Source organism: Pristiophorus japonicus, chromosome 1, assembly GCF_044704955.1.
Source record: "Pristiophorus japonicus isolate sPriJap1 chromosome 1, sPriJap1.hap1, whole genome shotgun sequence".
Taxonomy (NCBI): Eukaryota; Metazoa; Chordata; class Chondrichthyes; family Pristiophoridae; genus Pristiophorus; species Pristiophorus japonicus.
Window position 1 is genome coordinate 517275877 of NC_091977.1, and position 18729 is coordinate 517294605.

An 18729-nucleotide genomic window follows, 5' to 3' on the forward strand; every position below is an offset into this window, starting at 1 on the left:
AACGTTGGACCATTGCATGGAACAATAGATCATGAACCGCCCCATCGTACGATACCTTGACTGCTGCACTGCCAATCACTGGTATGAGCTCTTTGGTGTAGGTACGCAATTTTGCATTTACTGGACTCAGCTTGGGTTTCACGGCCTTGGTGTCCCACAGCTTTTCAAAAGTCCTCTGGCTCATAATTGACTGACTCGCACCCATGTCTAATTCCATAGATACCGGCACGCCGTTCAATTTTACTTCAATCTTTATCGTCGGTTGGCTCTTTGTCAGGAACGAATGTACACTGTACACTTCCTCCTTGAGTATCTCGGGTGGCATTGCCGGATCCGCTCCGGATCGGTCATCGCCATTCACGTGGTGTGTCGCAGCACGCTTGCTGAGCTGCCGACACATCCGCTGAAGGTGCCCCATTTTCACATAGCCTCAACAAAGATACTGCCTGAAATGGCACTGATAAGGCCAATGATTGCCCCCACAACGCCAACAGGGTGAAACCGGATTCGTGCCCAATGGCGGACTTTGAGCAGCTACAGGTTTCGCAAACACAGTCGGGTAGGCCCTGCCAGGTGCAGCTCTGCCACCCGACGACACAATCTGGTGCACAGTACTTGCCGTGGAGTTCCGACTCTGCGAGGATATCTGCTTTGTACTATCGACCGTGGTCAGGCAAACCTGGCCGACCGTGATGGCCCTGCTCAGATCCAGCGTCTCCGCAGCCAGCAGCTTCCGCAGGAACACCTCGTGGTTTATGCCTATTACAAAGACGTCGCGCAGCATGTCTTCCAACGCGGTTCCAAACTTACACGGCCCAGCGAGACGTCTCAGGTCGGCAACAAATTCTGCCACGTCCTGGCCCTCAGAACGAACATGCTTGTAAAAGCGATATCTCGAGATAATTATGCCTTCTTTAGGTTTGAGATAATCCCGAATCAGAGCAGACAATTCCTCATAGGTCTTTTCCGTTGGACATGCAGGTGAGAGCAGATTCTTTATGAGGCCATAGATTTTTGGACCACAAACCGTGAGGAAAACCGCCCTACGCCTAACTGTGTCAGCGTCTTCATCCATCTTGTTGGCCACAAAGTACTGGTCGAGGCGATCTGTAAAATCCTCCCAGTCTTCTCCCTCCACGAATCACTCCAGGAGTCCAATGGTGCTTATTATTTTTTTTTGTGCGTGAAAGTTCGTATTGTGCCTCGTCGCCAAATGTTGCGTATGCAATAACTCAATAGGCTTAGTACCCTGAACTCCATCAGGTGTGACCTGATTCTACTTTATTAGCTCTCAAAGTGAGTATTAAACATGGAGGCTTTCTTTATATATAAAGGCTGCACATGTGTGTCTGTGGCCCAATGACCTCTGATGGTCGCTCCCCCTGATGGCAGGTAAACCCAGGTATACATACATTACATTCCCCCATCTACAATGTTTTTATAACTAATACATCAAAAGTGAAACAAAAATGCACAATTTTCTTTGATGTTCCGATGATTTTTCTCCCGGGTTGCTCGTAGCAGTGTCCGAGATTAATTCCTGGAGACGCCAGAACAATCCTGGGGTGGTGGCAACAACATCTTGCATTTATATAGTACCTTTAATGTTGTAAAAAAATCCCAAGGCATTTCACAGGAGCATTGTCAGACAGATTTGACACCAAGCCATATAAAGAGATATTAGGACAAGTGGCCAAAAGCTTGGTCAAAGAGGTAGGTTTTAAGGAACGACTTAAAGGAAGAAGGAGAAGTGGAGAGGTTTAGGGAGGGGATGGTGGAGTGATAAAAATCAGGGGATGTGCCAGAGGCCAGAATTGGAGGAGCGCAACAATCTGACGTTTCTAGTGCTGGAAAGGTGTTATGGAGGTAGGGAGGGGCGAGGCTATGGAGGAATTTCAACACAAGGGTGAGAATTTTAAAATCAAGTCATTGGACCAGGAGCTAGTGTGGGTCAACAAGCACAGGGGTGATGGTTAAACGTAACTTGGTGCGAGTTAGGATACAGGCAGCAGAGTTTTGGATGAGCTCAAGTTTCCAGCAGGTGGAAGGCTGTCCAGGAGTGCATCAGAATAGTCAGGTCTCGAGGTAACAAAGGCAAGGATGAGGGTTTCAGCAGGAGATGAGCTGAGGCAGAGGTGGATACAGGCGATATTATGGAAGTGGAAGTAGGCGGTCTTAGTTGTGGAGAGGATATGGGGTCAAAAGCTAGCAACTCTAGATGGGACAATCTTTCTTGGTTGCATTGCGGGAAGCCAGACCTATCACGGCAGCAGAATTGTTGCTCAAGAACCCACTCAGAAATGATGATTAAAATAGGAGAATTAACGAATGTCAGCTCTGGCTTCAGTGGGTGGCATCCTTGCTTCTGTGTCAGAAGGTTGTGGGTCCAAGTCCGACTCCAGAGACTTGAGCACAAAAATCTAGGCTGACACTCCAGTGCAGTGCTGAATGAGTGCTGTACTGTCGGAGGTGCCGTCTTTCGGATGAGATGTTAAACTGAGGTCCCATCTGCTCTCTCAGGTGGGTGTAAAAGATCCCATGGCACTATTTCGAAGAAGAGCAGGAGAGTAATCCCTGGTGTCCTGGCCAATATTTATCCCTCAATAAGCATCAGTAAAGAAAACCAGATTATTTGGTCATTATCACATTGCTGCTTGTGGGAGCTTGCTGTGCGCAAATTGGCTGCCGCGTTTCCCACACCACAACAGCGACTGCACTTCAAAAAGTACTTCATCGGCTGTAAAGCGCTTTGGGACGTCCGGTGGTCGCGAAAGGCGCTATATAAATCCAAACCTATTATAAATTTTAAGAGGAATTTCGCCTGGGGGAAATGGCCCATTCTGATTCCTTTTAGTGAACGTGCAACTTCACTTCTCAGAAAGAAGCGTCGGAGTCAGCAGCAAGAAATATTGTAAAACTTTTTTGATTTTTGGGAAGAGTTTAGAACTTCTTGGCGGTGGGATAATGTGGTGCTTTCATTGGTTATCATTTCCACATCCAGGAAGGGGGCAGCACAGGAATAAGAGAGAAACAAAATCTTACTCGAATAGAATATGCAAAAAAAATGGCAATTTTTGCAGGTCGGGCTTGAGCTGTGGCTGTAATAGTGTGAGTGCTTGCAGTGTGCGGCCAGGTTGTGCTGTGGGAGGGGAGGGGAGAGGGGAGAGGGGGCGTGGCCAGCCCAGGACTTGCCTCCCGCCCCCTGCTGTGAACCGAGCGCGGACTTGCACCACTTCAACTCCAAACTTCGGCGCTGTACAGGCGGAAAGCGGCTTTTGTCCAGTCGCCGCTCTCGGAGCACAGAGAAAGACTGCAAGGAAGGTAAGTTTATGGCCCGGGGGGGATGTTTTGCAGAGTTTGCGCGCTCTGTGAGTTTAAAAAAAAAATTGTGTCTTAAACACGGTTAAAATCGCCCTCCTCCCCTGCAACATGTAGGGTTTTTTTTTGGACGTTTTTATTTTGCAGGAGTGGAGTTTTCTTTTTAATTGCGTGTGCAGTTTTTTGGTCTCCCAAACCCTTCATTTGTGAAGCGCTTTCTCGCAGCACCTCCTCCATAAGTTACATGTTTTTAAAAAAACAACTCCTGTTTCTTATTTAAAGCTGGGATGATTTACCTCAGTGTTCTGTTTGACTCCTTTTATTTCTAAGTTGGCTTCCTTTTATTCGCTCCAAGTGAGTGAGCTGATTTTCCCCGCATTTGTTTTAATGTAAATCACCTTTTTCTTTTCAAAAACACAGTCGAATGATGGAAAGGAGAGCTCCATCTCTGGAGATCGGGCTCCCCCTCCCTCCCCAGTCTATCCTGTTCTCAGGGAGTCTGCCACTAGTTTTCACTCTGGCATCTCTCTAAAAACTACAATTACATAGAAATTTGGCCAAGCGCCGATTTGATATTAATTCCGACAAGTTCAGGTATTGTTGCCAAGCCCCCCTGTCGGTTGGGGAGAAATAACAACAGCCAAAGTGTTTAAAGATGTCTACTCTGCGACTTACAGCTGCAGAGGGAGAAATTTGAGCCAGTGAATGATGCCCTTTCTCTGCCCTTGCCCCCGCTCTGCCCTCGCCCCCCCCCGCTCTGCCCTCGCGCCCCCTCCCCTCCCCTCCCCATCCCTTGCGGCCCCCACCCTCCTTGCCCCATCTGCCTCTGTCCTCTCTGCCTCTGCCCCCTCTAGCTTTAAGAAAGGATAGCATTCCTATAATGAAAGGCGATGGTGCCATTAATCTTAGAATCACAGTAAAGATGGTAGATTTGGATGGATCCATGGTCTTTTGCTCAAAACATTATTAATATGTAACCATTAAATCTTTGAGTTCAGTCAGCTAACTTGTTGAATCGTACCTGCTTTGAATATCTTTTTTAAACGGTATTCAAAATTGTTGTTTATCTTCATTAATTTATTTAATTTTCCAACCCGACACAACTGATTCGATCCAATGAAATCTTGTCTCTGGTCTGCAAAGCTAGTCAATTAATTGTGTATCATATATCTTGTACCACATGCCTGGGTAATGGGGTCAGATTGCAGGTGGGTAGGAATGCACAGCTGGAGTCTGCTAACCCTTGTTTGCATTTAAAATGGCATCCCCGGGGTGGGGGGCGAACAGGGTCACTTACTGTTTTTAATTTTGAAAAGTTTCAAATGGCAGAATTGTTGAAACAGAATAAGGTTTCAGTATAAGCAGTGCTAATTTCAATAAAGTACTTCAGATGTGCATGAAGTGGGACCACATTGAATTTAAAATGTGTGAAATCTAATTTTTAAAAATTCGTTCACGGGATGTGTGCGTCGCTGGTAAGGACCAGCATTTATTGCTTATCCCTAATTGCCCTTGAGAAGGTGGTGGTGAGCCGCTTTCTTGAACCGCTGCAGTCCGTGTGGTGAAGGAACTCCCACAGTGATGTTATGATCCAAGATTTTGACCCAGCGATGATGAAGGAACGGTGATATATTTCCAAGTCAGGGTGGTGTGTAGCGTGGAGGAAATTTGCAGGTGGTGGTGTTCCCATGCGCCTGCTTTCCTTGTTCTTCTAGGTGGTAGAGGTCACGGGTTTGGGAGGTGCTGCTGAAGAATCTGAGGCGAGTTGCTGCAGTGCATCTTGTAGATGGTACCTGCTGCAGCCATGCATGTTTAAGATGGTGGAAGGGGTGCTAATCAAGTGGGCTGCTTTGTCCTGGATGGTGTCGAGCTTCTTGAGTATTATTGGTGCTGCACTCATCCAGGCAAGTAGGGAGTATTCCATCACACTCCTGACTTGTGCCTTGTAGATGGTGGAAAGCCTTTGGGGAGTCAGGAGGTGTGACACTCGCAATAGAATACCCAGCCTCTGACCTGCTCTTGTCGCCACAATATTTATAATGCAATGCAAAATTTATTTCGGTTCTTCTATTTAAACATACTAATAGAAAAAAATACTAAGGGGAAACTAAATTGGCCAACGTTGTTATTGTAGCTAGGACAAACCATAATGTATATGAATTCTTTGCATGTTTTTTAATTTGCACTTTCCTTCCACCCCCTCTAGTGCAGCTTGGCATTGATAGCCTCATCTGAGAAAGATGAAGTCGTCCGGATATGTTTCAGTACTCGTAGTTGCTGCAATGCTCTTCGGGTGTTGGATCACCGGTGCCAGTGCGTGCAACAAGGCTTTGTGTGCTAGTGATGTTAGCAAGTGCCTCATCCAGGTAGGTTAACTATTAAATCAGTGTGAAACGTGAAGCAGGATGATGGACTGATCAGAATTAGTTATGTCCACTTATCGTCAACTTAAAACCCAAATGATTTGTGTTCTAGTCTGTCTGCGGATGCTGAGACTCTTGAGTATATTCAAGGTTGAGATCGATAGATTTTTGGAGTCTAGGGGTATCGAGGGATATGGAGATCGGGCGGGAAAGTGGAGTTGAGGTTGATAATTAGCCATGATATTGAATGGTGGAGCAGGCTCAATGGGCTGTAGGGCCTACTCCTGCTCCTATTTCTTATGTTCTTACATAACCAAAGGCTGACATCCAGTCCAATGCAGTACTGAGGGAGTGCTGCACTGTCGGAGGTACCGTCTTTCGGATGAGATGCTGAATCGAGGCGCCATCAACCCTCTCGGGTGGATGTAAAGGATCCCATGGCACTATTTGAAGAAGAGCAGAGAAGTTATCCCCGGTGTCCCAGCCAACATTAATCCCTGAACTATAACATCACTAAAACAGATGAACTGGTCATTATCACATTGCTGTTTGTGGGAGCTTGCTGTGTGCGCAAATTGGCTGCTGTGTTTCCCACATTATAACCGTGACTACGCTTCAAAAGTACTTCATTGGATGTGAAGCGCTTTGCGATGCCTTGAGATGGGGACAGGTGCTATTGCAATGCTTTCTTCCTTACCAGGCTGAGTCCTGTGGTACTTGGTTCAAGTCGGCATTCTTCATCTGTGAGTCTTAACTGGTGTTCAACTGTGGGGGAATCTCAGTTCAGCCCAATCGTGTCCTCACCTGATAGCCAAAATACAGGCTTTCCAGTGAGGAGACTGATCGCAAAAAGGAGAAGCCCTGGATGTTTTAATTCCCTTCCTTTCCTTCTCTTCCCCCCCCCACCTATATTCTAGGAGATGCTGAGGCCGATTGTAGACTCCCCAACACCATCCTTGATGAGATTAGTTATTTTAACACAGGATCACGACTTAGCAGCACAATACGTGCTGCATTTAAATATTGAACCGGGGGAGGGGGGGCGGGTGGAGACAGCATTTATATTTTATTAATCTTCTAGTGTCTGCTGCTGAAAGGAACAGTTTTTGTAGCTTCTGTTCACATCAAGCACTCGCGGGTCAGATATATTAGTATGGGTTAAATGCAATGTTAAACGCTCTCCACTCTAGTCCAATTTTGTACTGCGCCTCAGAATAGCACCACGTATTTTGTATCGCCCACTCCTTATGTGCTTACTGTGTAAGATTGCCATTGTATCAATTAGAGCTAAATTATGGGCATTTTTGCATTAAGTCATGCTCAATGGGAAGTAAATATGAAATTCATTTTAGAACCTGGGCAACTATCGAGAGAGTGGCTTTGAAACCAGATTTCACATTGAAGGATTTAACCCAGGGGGCCACCTAGTTGAGAAATGTATTGTACTGCTCGTGCAGAATAAAAGATTGCTTGAAGTGTGTTCGAGGTTAAATGTTCGTCTAATGTCCCGAGCTTTGAGGGAAGCTCAAGTAGTTTAATTTATCCATGGAGCCCCCCTTTCCACAAGTTTGCTGCTATATAGTAGTTGTTGGGAGGTGAAGATCATAACACAAAAGCATAAGAAATAGGAGCCTGCTCAGGCATTCAATGAGATCATGGCTGATCTTCTAACTTCTGCACTAATCCCCATATCCCTTGATTCCCTTAATATCCAAAAATCAATTGATCTCTGTCTTGAATATACTCAACGACTGAACTTCCACAGCCCTCTGGGGTAGTGAATTCCAAAGGTTCACCACCCTTTGAGTGAAGAAATTTCTCCTCATCTCAGTCCTAAATGGCTGACCCATTATTCTGAGACACTGACCCCTGGTTCTAGACTCCCCAGCCAGAGGAAACATTCTCACTGCATATACCCTGTCAAGCCCTGTAAGAATTTTGTTTGTTTTAATGAGATCACCTCTCATTCATCTAAATTCTAGAGAATATAGGCCCAGTCTACTCAATCTCTCCTCATAGGATAATCCCCATCCCAGGAATCAGTCTGGTGAACCTTCGATACACTCCCTCTATGGCAAGTATATCCTTCCTTGGGTAAGGAGACTAAAACTGTACACAATACTCCAGGTGTGGTCTCACCAGGGCCGTATATAATTTCAGTAAGACGTCTTTACTCTTGGACTCAAATCATCTTGTAATAAAGGCCAACATACCATTTGCTTTCTTAATTGCTTGCTGTACCTGCATGTTAACTTTCAGTGATTCGTGTACAAGGAAACCCAGGTCCCTCTGAACACCAACATTTCCCAATCTCTCACCATTTAAAAAATACTCTGCTTTTCTATTTTTCCTACTGAAGTGGATGACTTCACATTTCTCCACAAAGGAAGGGGGTTACAAATGTTGTTATATTTCAGTTATTTCTTTTTGTATAGGATCTATCGGTTAGAAGATGTGGCAGAGATTTATAGTAACCTTTTCTGTAGTGAATGTTAGTTGGTGTTCTGTAACCTGCAGAGGCACCGGATTATATTTGGTACTGCAGTGAAATGAGACCATGTTATAAAATTAGGGTATTTTGTATGGCACATGTAATGTGTTTGCTTCAAGGGTTCTTTGCTTAAGAATTCACAGCAACACATTGCTATTGAGAACTAGTTGGTTTTTTCGCAAAAGGTTTCACAATCATACTACACATTACCAGTTCATAAGAACATAAGAAATAGGAGCAGGAGTAGGCCATACAGCCACTCGAGCCTGCTCCGCCATTTAATACGATCATGGCTGATCCGATCATGGACTCGGGACCACTTCCCTGCCCGCTCCCCATAACCCCTTATTCCCTTATCGTTTAAGAAACTGTCTATTTCTGTCTTAAATTTATTCAATGTCCCAGCTTCCACAGTTCTCTGAGGCAGCGAATTCCACAGATTTACAACCCTCTGAGAGAAGAAATTTCTTCTCATCTGTTTTTTTAAATGGGCGGCCCCTTATTCTAAGATCATGCCCTCGAGTTCTAGTCTCCCCCATCAGTGGAAACATCCTCTCTGCATCCACCTTGTCAAGCCCCCTCATAATCTTATACGTTTCGATAAGATCACCTCTCATTCTTCTGAATAAGGGGTAAGCCATTTAGGACCGATATGAGGAGAAACTTCTTCACTCAGAGAGTTGTTAACCTGTGGAATTCCCTACCGCAGAGAGTTGTTGATGTCACTTCGTTGGATGTATTCAAGAGGGAGTTAGATATGGCCCTTATGGCTAAAGGGATCAAGGGGTATGGAGAGAAAGCAGGAAAGGGGTACTGAGGTGATGATCAGCCATGATCTTGACTGGTGGTGCAGGCTCGAAGGGCCGAATGACCTACTCCTGCACCTATTTTCCATGTTTTTATGTTAATTCCAATGAGCAGAGGCCCAACCTACTCAACCTTTCCTCATCTCCCCCTATCTTCAGAATCAACCTAGTGAACCTTCTCTGAACTGCCTCCAAAGCAAGTATATCCTTTCGTAAATATGGAAACCAAAACTGCACGCAGTATTCCAGGTGTGGCTTCACCAATACCCTGTTGTAGCTGGGCTTCTCTGCTTTTATACTGCACCCCCTTGCAATAAAGGCAATATACCATTGGCCTTCCTGATCACCTGCTGTACCTGCATACTATCCTTTTAGTGTTTCATGCACATGTCTCCCCAGGTCCTGCTGTACTGCAGCACTTTGCAATCTTTCTCCATTTAAATAATAACTTTTTCTTGGATTTTTTTTTCTGCCAAAGTGCATGACCTCACACTTTCCAACATTATACTCCATCTGCCAAATATTTGCCCACTCACTTAGCCTGTCTTATGTCCTTTTGCAGATTTTGTGTGTCCTCTTCACACATTGCTTTTCCTTCCATCTTTGTATCATCAGCAAACATGGCTACATTACACTCAGTCCCTTCTTCCAAGTCATTAATATAGATTGTAAATAGTTGGGGTCCCAGCACTGATCCCTGCGGCACTGATTGCCAACCTGAGAATGAACAATTTATCCCGACTCCCTGTTTCTGTTTGTTAGCCAATCCTCTATCCACGCTAATCTATTACCCCCAACCCCGTGAACTTTTAACTTGTGCAGTAACCTTTTATGTGGCACCTTGTCAACTGCCTTCTGGAAGTCCAAATACACCACGTCCACTGGTTCCCCTTTATCCACCCTGTTTGTTACATCCTCAAATAATTCCAACAAATTTATCCACCAGGCTCACAACCGCCTACTTAATCGTGGATCCCCCGAAACCAACTGGCTGGGGTTTTATTTAGTCTTGTGAACATCAGGTGACTGGCCAAGCCACACTCCACTCAACAGCTCTACCAACCTGTGAGCATACTCGGGTGCATACATTACAGCACAGGTCATTGTAACTGAGGTCCCCCTGAGGAAGTGTGAGGGGTATTTGATTTTTTTTTTTGTTATCTTTTGAAGAACAACTAGCAGTGTTGCTGTATACTAATGTATATTGTAAGTTTGGTTCTGTCTTCATGAAGGAAGACACAAATAACATTCCGGAAGTACTAGGGGACCGAGGGTCTAGTGAGAAGGAGGAACTGAAGGATATCCTTATTAGGCGGGAAATTGTGTTAGGGAAATTGATGGGATTGAAGGCCGATAAATCCCTGGGGCCTGATAGTCTGCATCCCAGAGTACTTAAGGAAGTGGCCCTAGAAATAGTGGATGCATTGGTGATCATTTTCCAACAGTCTATTGATTCTGGATCAGTTCCTATGGACTGGAGGGTAGCTAATGTAACACCACTTTTTAAAAAAAAAAAAGGAGGGAGAGAGAAAGCGGGTAATTATAGACCGGTTAGCCTGACATCAGTAGTGGGGAAAATGTTGGAATCAATTATTAAAGATGAAATAACAGCGCATTTGGAAAGCAGTGACAGGATCGGTCCAAGTCAACATGGATTTATGAAAGGGAAATCATGCTTGACAAATCTTCTGGAATGTTTTGAGGATGTAACTAGTAGAGTGGACAAGGGAGAACCAGTGGATGTGGTGTATTTGAACTTTCAAAGGCTTTTGACATGGTCCCACACAAGAGATTGGTGTGCAAAATTTAAGCACATAGTATTGGGGGTAATGTCCTGACATGGATAGAGAACTGGTTGGCAGACAGGAAGCAGAGAGTCGGGATAAATGGGTCCTTTTCAGTATGTCAGGCAGTGACTAGTGGAGTGCCGCAGGGCTCAGTGCTGGGACCCCAGCTATTTACAATATACATTAATGATTTAGATGAAGGAATTGAGTGTAATATCTCCAAGTTTGCAGATGACACTAAGCTGGGTGGTGGTGTGAGCTGTGAGGAGGACGCTAAGAGGCTGCAGGGTGACTTGGACAGGTTAGGTGAGTGGGCAAATGCATGGCAGATGCAGTATAATGTGGATAAATGTGAGGTTATCCACTTTGGGGGCAAAAACACGAAGGCAGAATATTATCTGAATGGCGGCAGATTAGGAAAAGGGGAGGTACAGCAGGCGGTGAAGAAGGCAAATGGTATGTTGATTTTGAGTATAGGAGCAGGGAGGTCTTACTGCAGTTGTACAGGGCCTTAGTGAGGCCACACCTGGAATATTGTGTTCAGTTTTTGTCTCCTAATCTGAGTAAGGACGTTCTTGCTATTGAAGGAGTGCAACGAAGGTTCACCAGACTGATTCCCGGGATGGCTGGTCTGACATATGAGGAGAGACTGGATCGACTGGGCCTGTATTCACTGGAGTTTAGAAGGATGAGAGGGGATCTCATAGAAACATATAAAATTCTGAAGGGACTGGACAGGTTTATTGCAGGAAGAATGTTCCCGATGTTGGGGAAGTCCAGAATCAGGGGACACAGTCTAAGGATAAGGGGTAAGCCATTTAGGACTGAGATGAGGAGAAACTTATTCACTCAGAGTTGTGAACCTGTGGCATTCCCTACCGCAGAGAGTTGTTGATGTCAGTTCGTTGGATATATTCAAGAGGGAGTTAGATATGGCCCTTGCGGCTAAAGGGATCAAGCGGTATGAAGAGAAAGCAGGAAAGAGGTACTGAGGTGAAAGATCGATCCTCTTGAATGGTTGTGCAGGCTCGAAGGGCTGAATGGCCTACTCCTATTTTCTGTTTAAAAGCATGAGGTACTTGCAAATGTGTCAATGAATATTTTTGAAAGGTCCCTCGAGTTGGTATTTGTGCTTGCACACTCTCGCTACTCGCACACACTCGCTAATTTATGGTAGCTTTATATTGTACTTGACCAGGCTTTAGTGAGTGTCATGGGTTCCGGTGATTGTACTGTATAACTTGCACTGCAATGACATCCAGATTTATCTCCGTGTCTAATGGAGGGCGAAGTTTCTAATTGGGCTGCATTTGTAGTTTAAGTACTTGTCAAACTGTGTTGCAGCGGTTACATATGCCTAACCAGCTGCTGTTTTGTATAATATACAAACAAAACCAGGACTAGGTTTACATTTTAAAAGCTGCCTGTTGTATCTATGTTCCACGACTATGTATCTACGTTACATGACTAATGCTTGGAGCATAAATCGCGTGAGTGCTTCAGCAAGAGATTGCTAAATGTTTAAAAAATCTGCACGAGGCGTGGAGTTCCAGGTGCGACACACTCCAGGAATGAGTTACATATGGAAGATGGTGTGTGATCTTTCTCCGCTGGTGTTTTGTGCAGACTTGCAGATTGACGAGATTAAACTGAAGTGCAGCTGCACCAGCTCTAGTTTTCTGGCATAAACATGGAAGTCTGGATTAATTGCTGGCAACTCATGTAATGTTGCTTCAGTCATGATCTGGCAATCCGTGCCAGATTTCCATCTCTGAGGCTGGATTCTGGCACGGGAGGAGGTGTCCCCTCGTTGTGTCCACTGGTCTGCATAACTTAGGACTGAGTCTAAGAACGAGAGAGGTTTTCTTTGTATCACTGAGTCGATAGATGCTTCTTGAACACTGATTTTTTTCTTAATTTCATTCGCGGGATGTGGGCGTCGCTGGCAAGGCCAGCATTTATTGCCCGTCCCTCGAGAAACTGAGTGGCTTGCTGGGCCATTTTAGGGGGCAGTTAAGAGTCATTGCTGGGGGCATGGAGTCACACACAGGCCAGACTGGGTAAGGAAGGCAGATTTCCTTCCCTAAAGGACATTCGTTAACCAGATGGGTTTTTACAACAATCTGATAGTTTATGGTCACCATTACTGATACTAGTGTTTTACACCAGATTTATTTAATTGACTGAATTTAAATTCCCCAGCTGCCGTGGTGGGGTTTGAACTCGTGTCTCTGGATTATTAGCCTCGGTCCCTGGATTACTAGTCCAGTGACAGAACCACTAGCTGCAGCCTTCCCATTCTTCTACTGTAATCCTAACCACTTGTTTATCCCAGTCTAGATCAGAAGTGATTCGCAGTGAATGTTTGTCTCCAGGTAGGTGGATGGAAATGTTCTGGTCTACCCTTTTCCAACAGCGCTCGTGCGGTGCAGTCGGCATGCACTGAGTGTCGTGGCCCAGGCACTCCCAGAGGAAGCCACAGTTGGGTAGATTTGAATGGAGCTGCTTTAGGATTTATGCAGGCCATCCACTTGGAGAAGATTGTGGAGAGCTGAAATATTTGGACTCCAAGGGAGAAGAAATAGCTACTGAATTAAATTTATTCAAACCGATGGAGTAGATAGGGAGAAACTGCTTCTCCTGGCGGGAGGTTCAGTAACCCGAGGACTCAGATTTCCGATAATTGTCAATAAAATCCAGGGGCAAATAAGTAGAATTATTTTTGACTTGGTGAGTTATGATCTGGAATTTTTTGAGGATGTTTCCAGTAGAGTGGACAAGGGAGAACCAGTTGATGTGGTGTATTTGGACTTTCAGAAGGCTTTCGACAAGATCCCACACAAGAGATTAATGTGCAAAGTTAAAGCACATGGGATTGGGGGTAGTGTGCTGACGTGGATTGAGAACTGGTTGGCAGACAGGAAGCAAAGAGTAGGAGTAAATGGGGACTTTTCAGAATGGCAGGCAGTGACTAGTGGGGTACCGCAAGGTTCTGTGCTGGGGCCCCAGATGTTTACATTGTACATTAATGATTTAGACGAGGGGATTAAATGTAGAATCTCCAAATTTGCAGATGACACTAAGTTGGGTGGCAGTGTGAGCTGCGAGGAGGATGCTATGAAGCTGCAGAGTGACTTGGATAGGTTAGGTGAGTGGGCAAATGCATGGCAGATGAAGTACAATGTGGATAAATGTGAGGTTATCCACTTTAGTGGTAAAAACAGAGAGACAGACTATTATCTGAATGGTGACAGATTAGGAAAAGGGGAGGTGCAACGAGACATGGGTGTCATGGTACATCAGTCATTGAAGGTTGGCATGCAGGTACAGCAGGCGGTTAAGAAAGCAAATGGCATGTTGGCCTTCATAGCGAGGGGATTTGAGTACAGGGGCAGGGAGGTGTTACTGCAGTTGTACAGGGCCTTGGTGAGGCCACACCTGGAGTATTGTGTACAGTTTTGGTCTCCTAATTGAGGAAGGACATTCTTGCTATTGAGGGAGTGCAATGAAGGTTCACCAGACTGATTCCCGGGATGGCGGGACTGACATATCAAGAACGACGATCAACTGGGCTTGTATTCACTGGAGTTCAGAAGAATGAGAGGGGATCTCATAGAAACATTTAAAATTCTGATGTGTTTAGACAGGTTAGATGCAGGAAGAATGTTCCCAATGTTGGGGAAGTCCAGAACCAGGGGTCACAGTCTAAAGATAAGGGGTAAGCCATTTAGGACCGAGATGAGGAGAAACCTCTTCACCCAGAGAGTGGTGAACCTGTGGAATTCTCTACCACAGAAAGTTGTTGAGGCCAATTCACTAAATATATTCAAAAAGGAGTTAGATGTAGTCCTTACTACTAGGGGGATCAAGGGGTATGGCGAGAACGCAGGAATGAGGTACTGAAGTTGCATGTTCAGCCATGAACTCATTGGTGGTGCAGGCTCGAAGGGCCGAATGGCCTAATCCACCTATTTTCTATGTTTCTATGTTTCTATTTCCTGAGTGGGCGGTGGAAGCAGCTTCAATAGTCATTTTCAAAAGGGAATTGGATAAATACTTGGAAAGGAAACATTTGCGGGGCTATGGGGAAAGAGTAGGGGAGTGGGACTAATTGGTAGCTCTTTCAGAGATTCAGTACAGGCACGATGGACCGAATGGTCTCCTGTGTTGCATGCTTCTGTGATATTCATAACAGGTAGGAGATAGTGAAATAAAAAAAACAGAACATGGCACAGCAGGTCAGTTAGTATCTGTAGAGTGAAGAGATTGGTTATTGTTCTTCAGGTGTCTATCCTTCAGGTTTCCAGCATTTACGATTTTCCCTTTTACTTTAGTTTAAAGCAGGTGATGCTGTGACATGGTGGGATCGTGGAGCAGTTTATAATGAAAGTCATGCTCTTTTCCCCCTATTCCTCCTATTTTCAGCTGAGGCTCAGTGGGTAGCACTCTTACCTTCTGGGTCAGAAGGTCGTGGGTTCACGTCCCAGTCCAGAGACTTGAGCACAAAAATCCAGGCTGATCCTCCAGTGCAGTACTGAGGAACTGCTGGAGTGTAGTCTTTTGGATGAGACGTTAAACCAAGGCCCCATCTGCTCTCTCAGGTGTACATAAAAGATCCCATGCCACTTTTTTGAAGAAGAGCAGGGGGAGTTATCCCCAATGTCTTATTTATCCCTCAATCAACATCACTCAAACACATTATCTGATCATTCTCACATTGCTGTTTGTGGGAGCTTGCTATGTGCCGCATTTCTTATATTACAACAGTGACTGCACTTAACAAAGTACTTCATTGGCTGTGAAGCACCTTGGGACATCCTGAGGTCATGAAAGGCGCTATATAAATGCAAGTCTTTTTTCTGCAGCTTCTTTTAATCTTTTAGTTTGAGTGACATCAACAGCGGCTAGTCCCCTGTTCGTTGAGCAGATGACTCCTAGGTGAATCTTTGCTCAACTGACAGCACCTCTAACTACATTGCTCCAGACATCACATCAGGGGTTGGTGCTAACACAGATGAACAGGAGCCCTGGTAAATAAATTGGCAAGATTGGAAGGTATGACTTGCCATCAGCCAAAAATGAGCAAGAACCAGAATAAAACTGTTCCACTCTCTGTATAACTAAAAGCTGCATTTCAAAGTGTCACACATGACCACTGTATGTCACACTTGTTTCATTGGGTCAAGTATCATATTTTTTTTTTAAAACAATGAATTCAGTTACTTAAACAATGAATTCAGTTACTTGAACAATTCTGATTGGTAGTTTTCCCTCATGCTCAGGCAACCCGTAAACAGCTCCAATAAATAACCTACAAACGAAGAAAAGAAAATCCCTGAACCAGCCCAAAATATTTTTAAGTAATCCTTTTTCACGTGTTTGTTCCCCTTTTGCCTCCACCCCCTCACCCATTGCCATCTTGCTTGCTCAGTAACCCAAGGATGCAGTACTAAAAGCAAGAATTTTGAATGAGTTTACCTGGTGATCCCGGAGGTGCCTTCTCTTCCCGCATTGCAGAACGTGCTCCCGTCCTCGACGTTTGGACACTGTGCAGTCACGTGACCACCTTCAATCAATTGGGTACAGTATTCTCATTAATAGCAGTGGCAGCTCCGTATCTACGAGTTCTTAATTGCTATTAATGAGGGAAAATAACACACTAAACATAACACAAAAATAAAAAAAACACCTCACATATTTAACATTAATTGAAATTAAAGTTCATTAAATGTTTTAGAAAAAAAAATATTTTTTTAAATGTATTTTAATTAGGATTTAAAATAAACTTACCTTAGTGGACAGGATTTTTAAACATATAAAAATGTGTTTTGAAATTTTATTTTAAGTTTTTTTTTAATGTTTCAAAACTCTTACGCTGGTAAAAATAGGCTATGCGCCTGCTTTTACCAGGCCCAAGAGTTTGAAGGACATTCGCTGGGCAAGAGATGGCCATGCAAATGTTCGCCTCCCGAAGATGCAGAGGATCTGTCAAGCCAAAACTTGACAGATCGGAAAAGCTGGTATTCAGCGCATGCACATTGCGTGGCGAAAACCAGCTTTTGCGATGCCTTCCCTGGGTCCATACGCACTCCGTACGGACCCGGGGAGGCTGTGATTTCAGGGCCAAGATAAAAAATCAATTACATAATCAATAAACTTACCCATACAGTTGCCTTATCTGTGTTTTATAGGATTGCCAACTCTGGTTGACATATTCCTGGAGATTTGATCACGTGACATTTTGCCCACTGTTTGCAAATGTTATTATATTTACCTTAGTTGAGAGTCCCAGTATCTCCAAGCCCCAAGTAAAAGATTTAACTTTTGTTTTATCATCATCATAGGCAGTCGCTCGAAATCGAGGAAGTCTTGCTTCCACTCTAAAAGTGAGTTCACAGATGACTGAACAGTCCAATACGGGAATTACACTGTCTGTCACAGGTGGGGAAGACAGTCGTTGAAGGAAAGGGTGGGTGGGGAGTCTGGTTTACCACACGCTCCTTCCGCTGCCTGCGCTTGGTTTCTGCATGCTCTCGGCGATGAGACTCGAGGTGCTCAGCACCCTCCCAGATGCACTTCCTCCACTTAGGGCGGTCTTTGGCCAGAGACTCCCAGGTGTCGGTGGGGATGTTGCATCTTATCAGGGAGGCTTTGAGAGGGTCCTTGAAACGTTTCCTCTGCCCATCTTGGGCTCACTTGCCGTGTAGGAGTTCCAAGTAGAGCGCTTGCTTTGGGAGTCTTGTCAGGTACGCAAACAGTGTGGCCCGCCCAGCGGAGCTGGTAAAGTGTGATCATTGCTTCAATGCTGGGGATGTTGACCTGATCGAGGACACTAACGTTGGTGCATCTGTCCTTTTGGGATTTGCAGGATCTTGTGGAGACATCATTGGTGGTATTTATCCAGCGATTTGAGGTGTCTACTGTATATGGTCCATGTCTCTGAGCCATACAGGAGGGCGGATATCACTACAGCCCTGTAGACCATAAGCTTGGTGCCAGATTTGAGGGCCTGGTCTTTGAACACTCTCTTCCTCAGGCGGCCGAAGGCTGCGCTGGCGCACTGGAGGTGGTGTTGAATCTTGTCGTTGATGTCTGCCCTTGCTGATCATAGGCTCCCGAGGTATGGAAAGTGTTCCACATTGTCCAAGGTCGCGCCGTGGATCTTGATGCCCGGGGGGGGGGGGGGGCAGTGCTGTGTGGCGGGGTCAGGTTGATGGAGGACCTTTGTCTTTCGGATGTTTAGTGTAAGGCCCATGCTTCCATATGCCTCGGTGAAGATGTTGACTGACTTGGAGTTCAGTCTCTGTGTGCAGTCTCTGTAGCTCGACGACAGAGGTTGGGACGGTCTTGGATCTAGCCTGGAGATGACGAAGGTTGAACAGGTTCCCACTGGTTCTGTAGTTTAGTTCCACTCCAGCGGGGAGTTTGAATGTGAGGTGGAGCATTGCAGCGAGGAAAATTGAGAAAATGGTTGGAGTGATGATGGGGATTATAATGAGATGATTAACAATTTATAAATCAAAAAACGAACACAAAAGAAAGATTTATGGATAAGTAATGTTTTTAAAACTACTTCTGTGATGTTTCTACAGTATCGACCGCAATGAAATACCAAGTAAATACCACTGATTCAACAAAAGCACCATCGATGCAAGTAACTTCTAACTAAACGTTTCATACAATTTTGACTTTTTACACAGCAAGTTATAAAAATTAACACAAACAAACCCAATTCAATTCACTTACTCCCACACCCAGCTTCAGGGGGCTGACATCAATCCTCGGCGAGAAGCACAAAAATACTGGACTCCTGGAATGAAACACATTCTACAACTGAGCACATCGCACAACTCTCCCTCCCCCAGTTTGTTTCTCTCTCCCTCCCCCAGTTTCTTTTTTTCACCCGCTCCCCTCTCTCCCCTCCTTCTCTCTTCTTTCTCTCCCCTCCTTCTCTCTTCTTTCTC

At 45.0% G+C, this 18729-nt stretch overlaps 1 protein-coding gene across 1 annotated transcript in view; it reads left to right on the forward strand.

Moving 5' to 3' along the window:
- The first annotated feature begins 3225 nt into the window (after positions 1–3225).
- twsg1a (twisted gastrulation BMP signaling modulator 1a) overlaps positions 3226–18729 on the forward strand; it is a 93954-nt gene continuing 78450 nt past the window's right edge. Inside the window, exons 1-2 of the mRNA XM_070877015.1 lie at positions 3226–3321; positions 5525–5684. Of these exons, the coding sequence (XP_070733116.1) occupies positions 5559–5684 (126 nt within the window). The 5' untranslated portion in view covers positions 3226–3321; positions 5525–5558. The remainder of the gene's footprint in view (positions 3322–5524; positions 5685–18729) is intronic.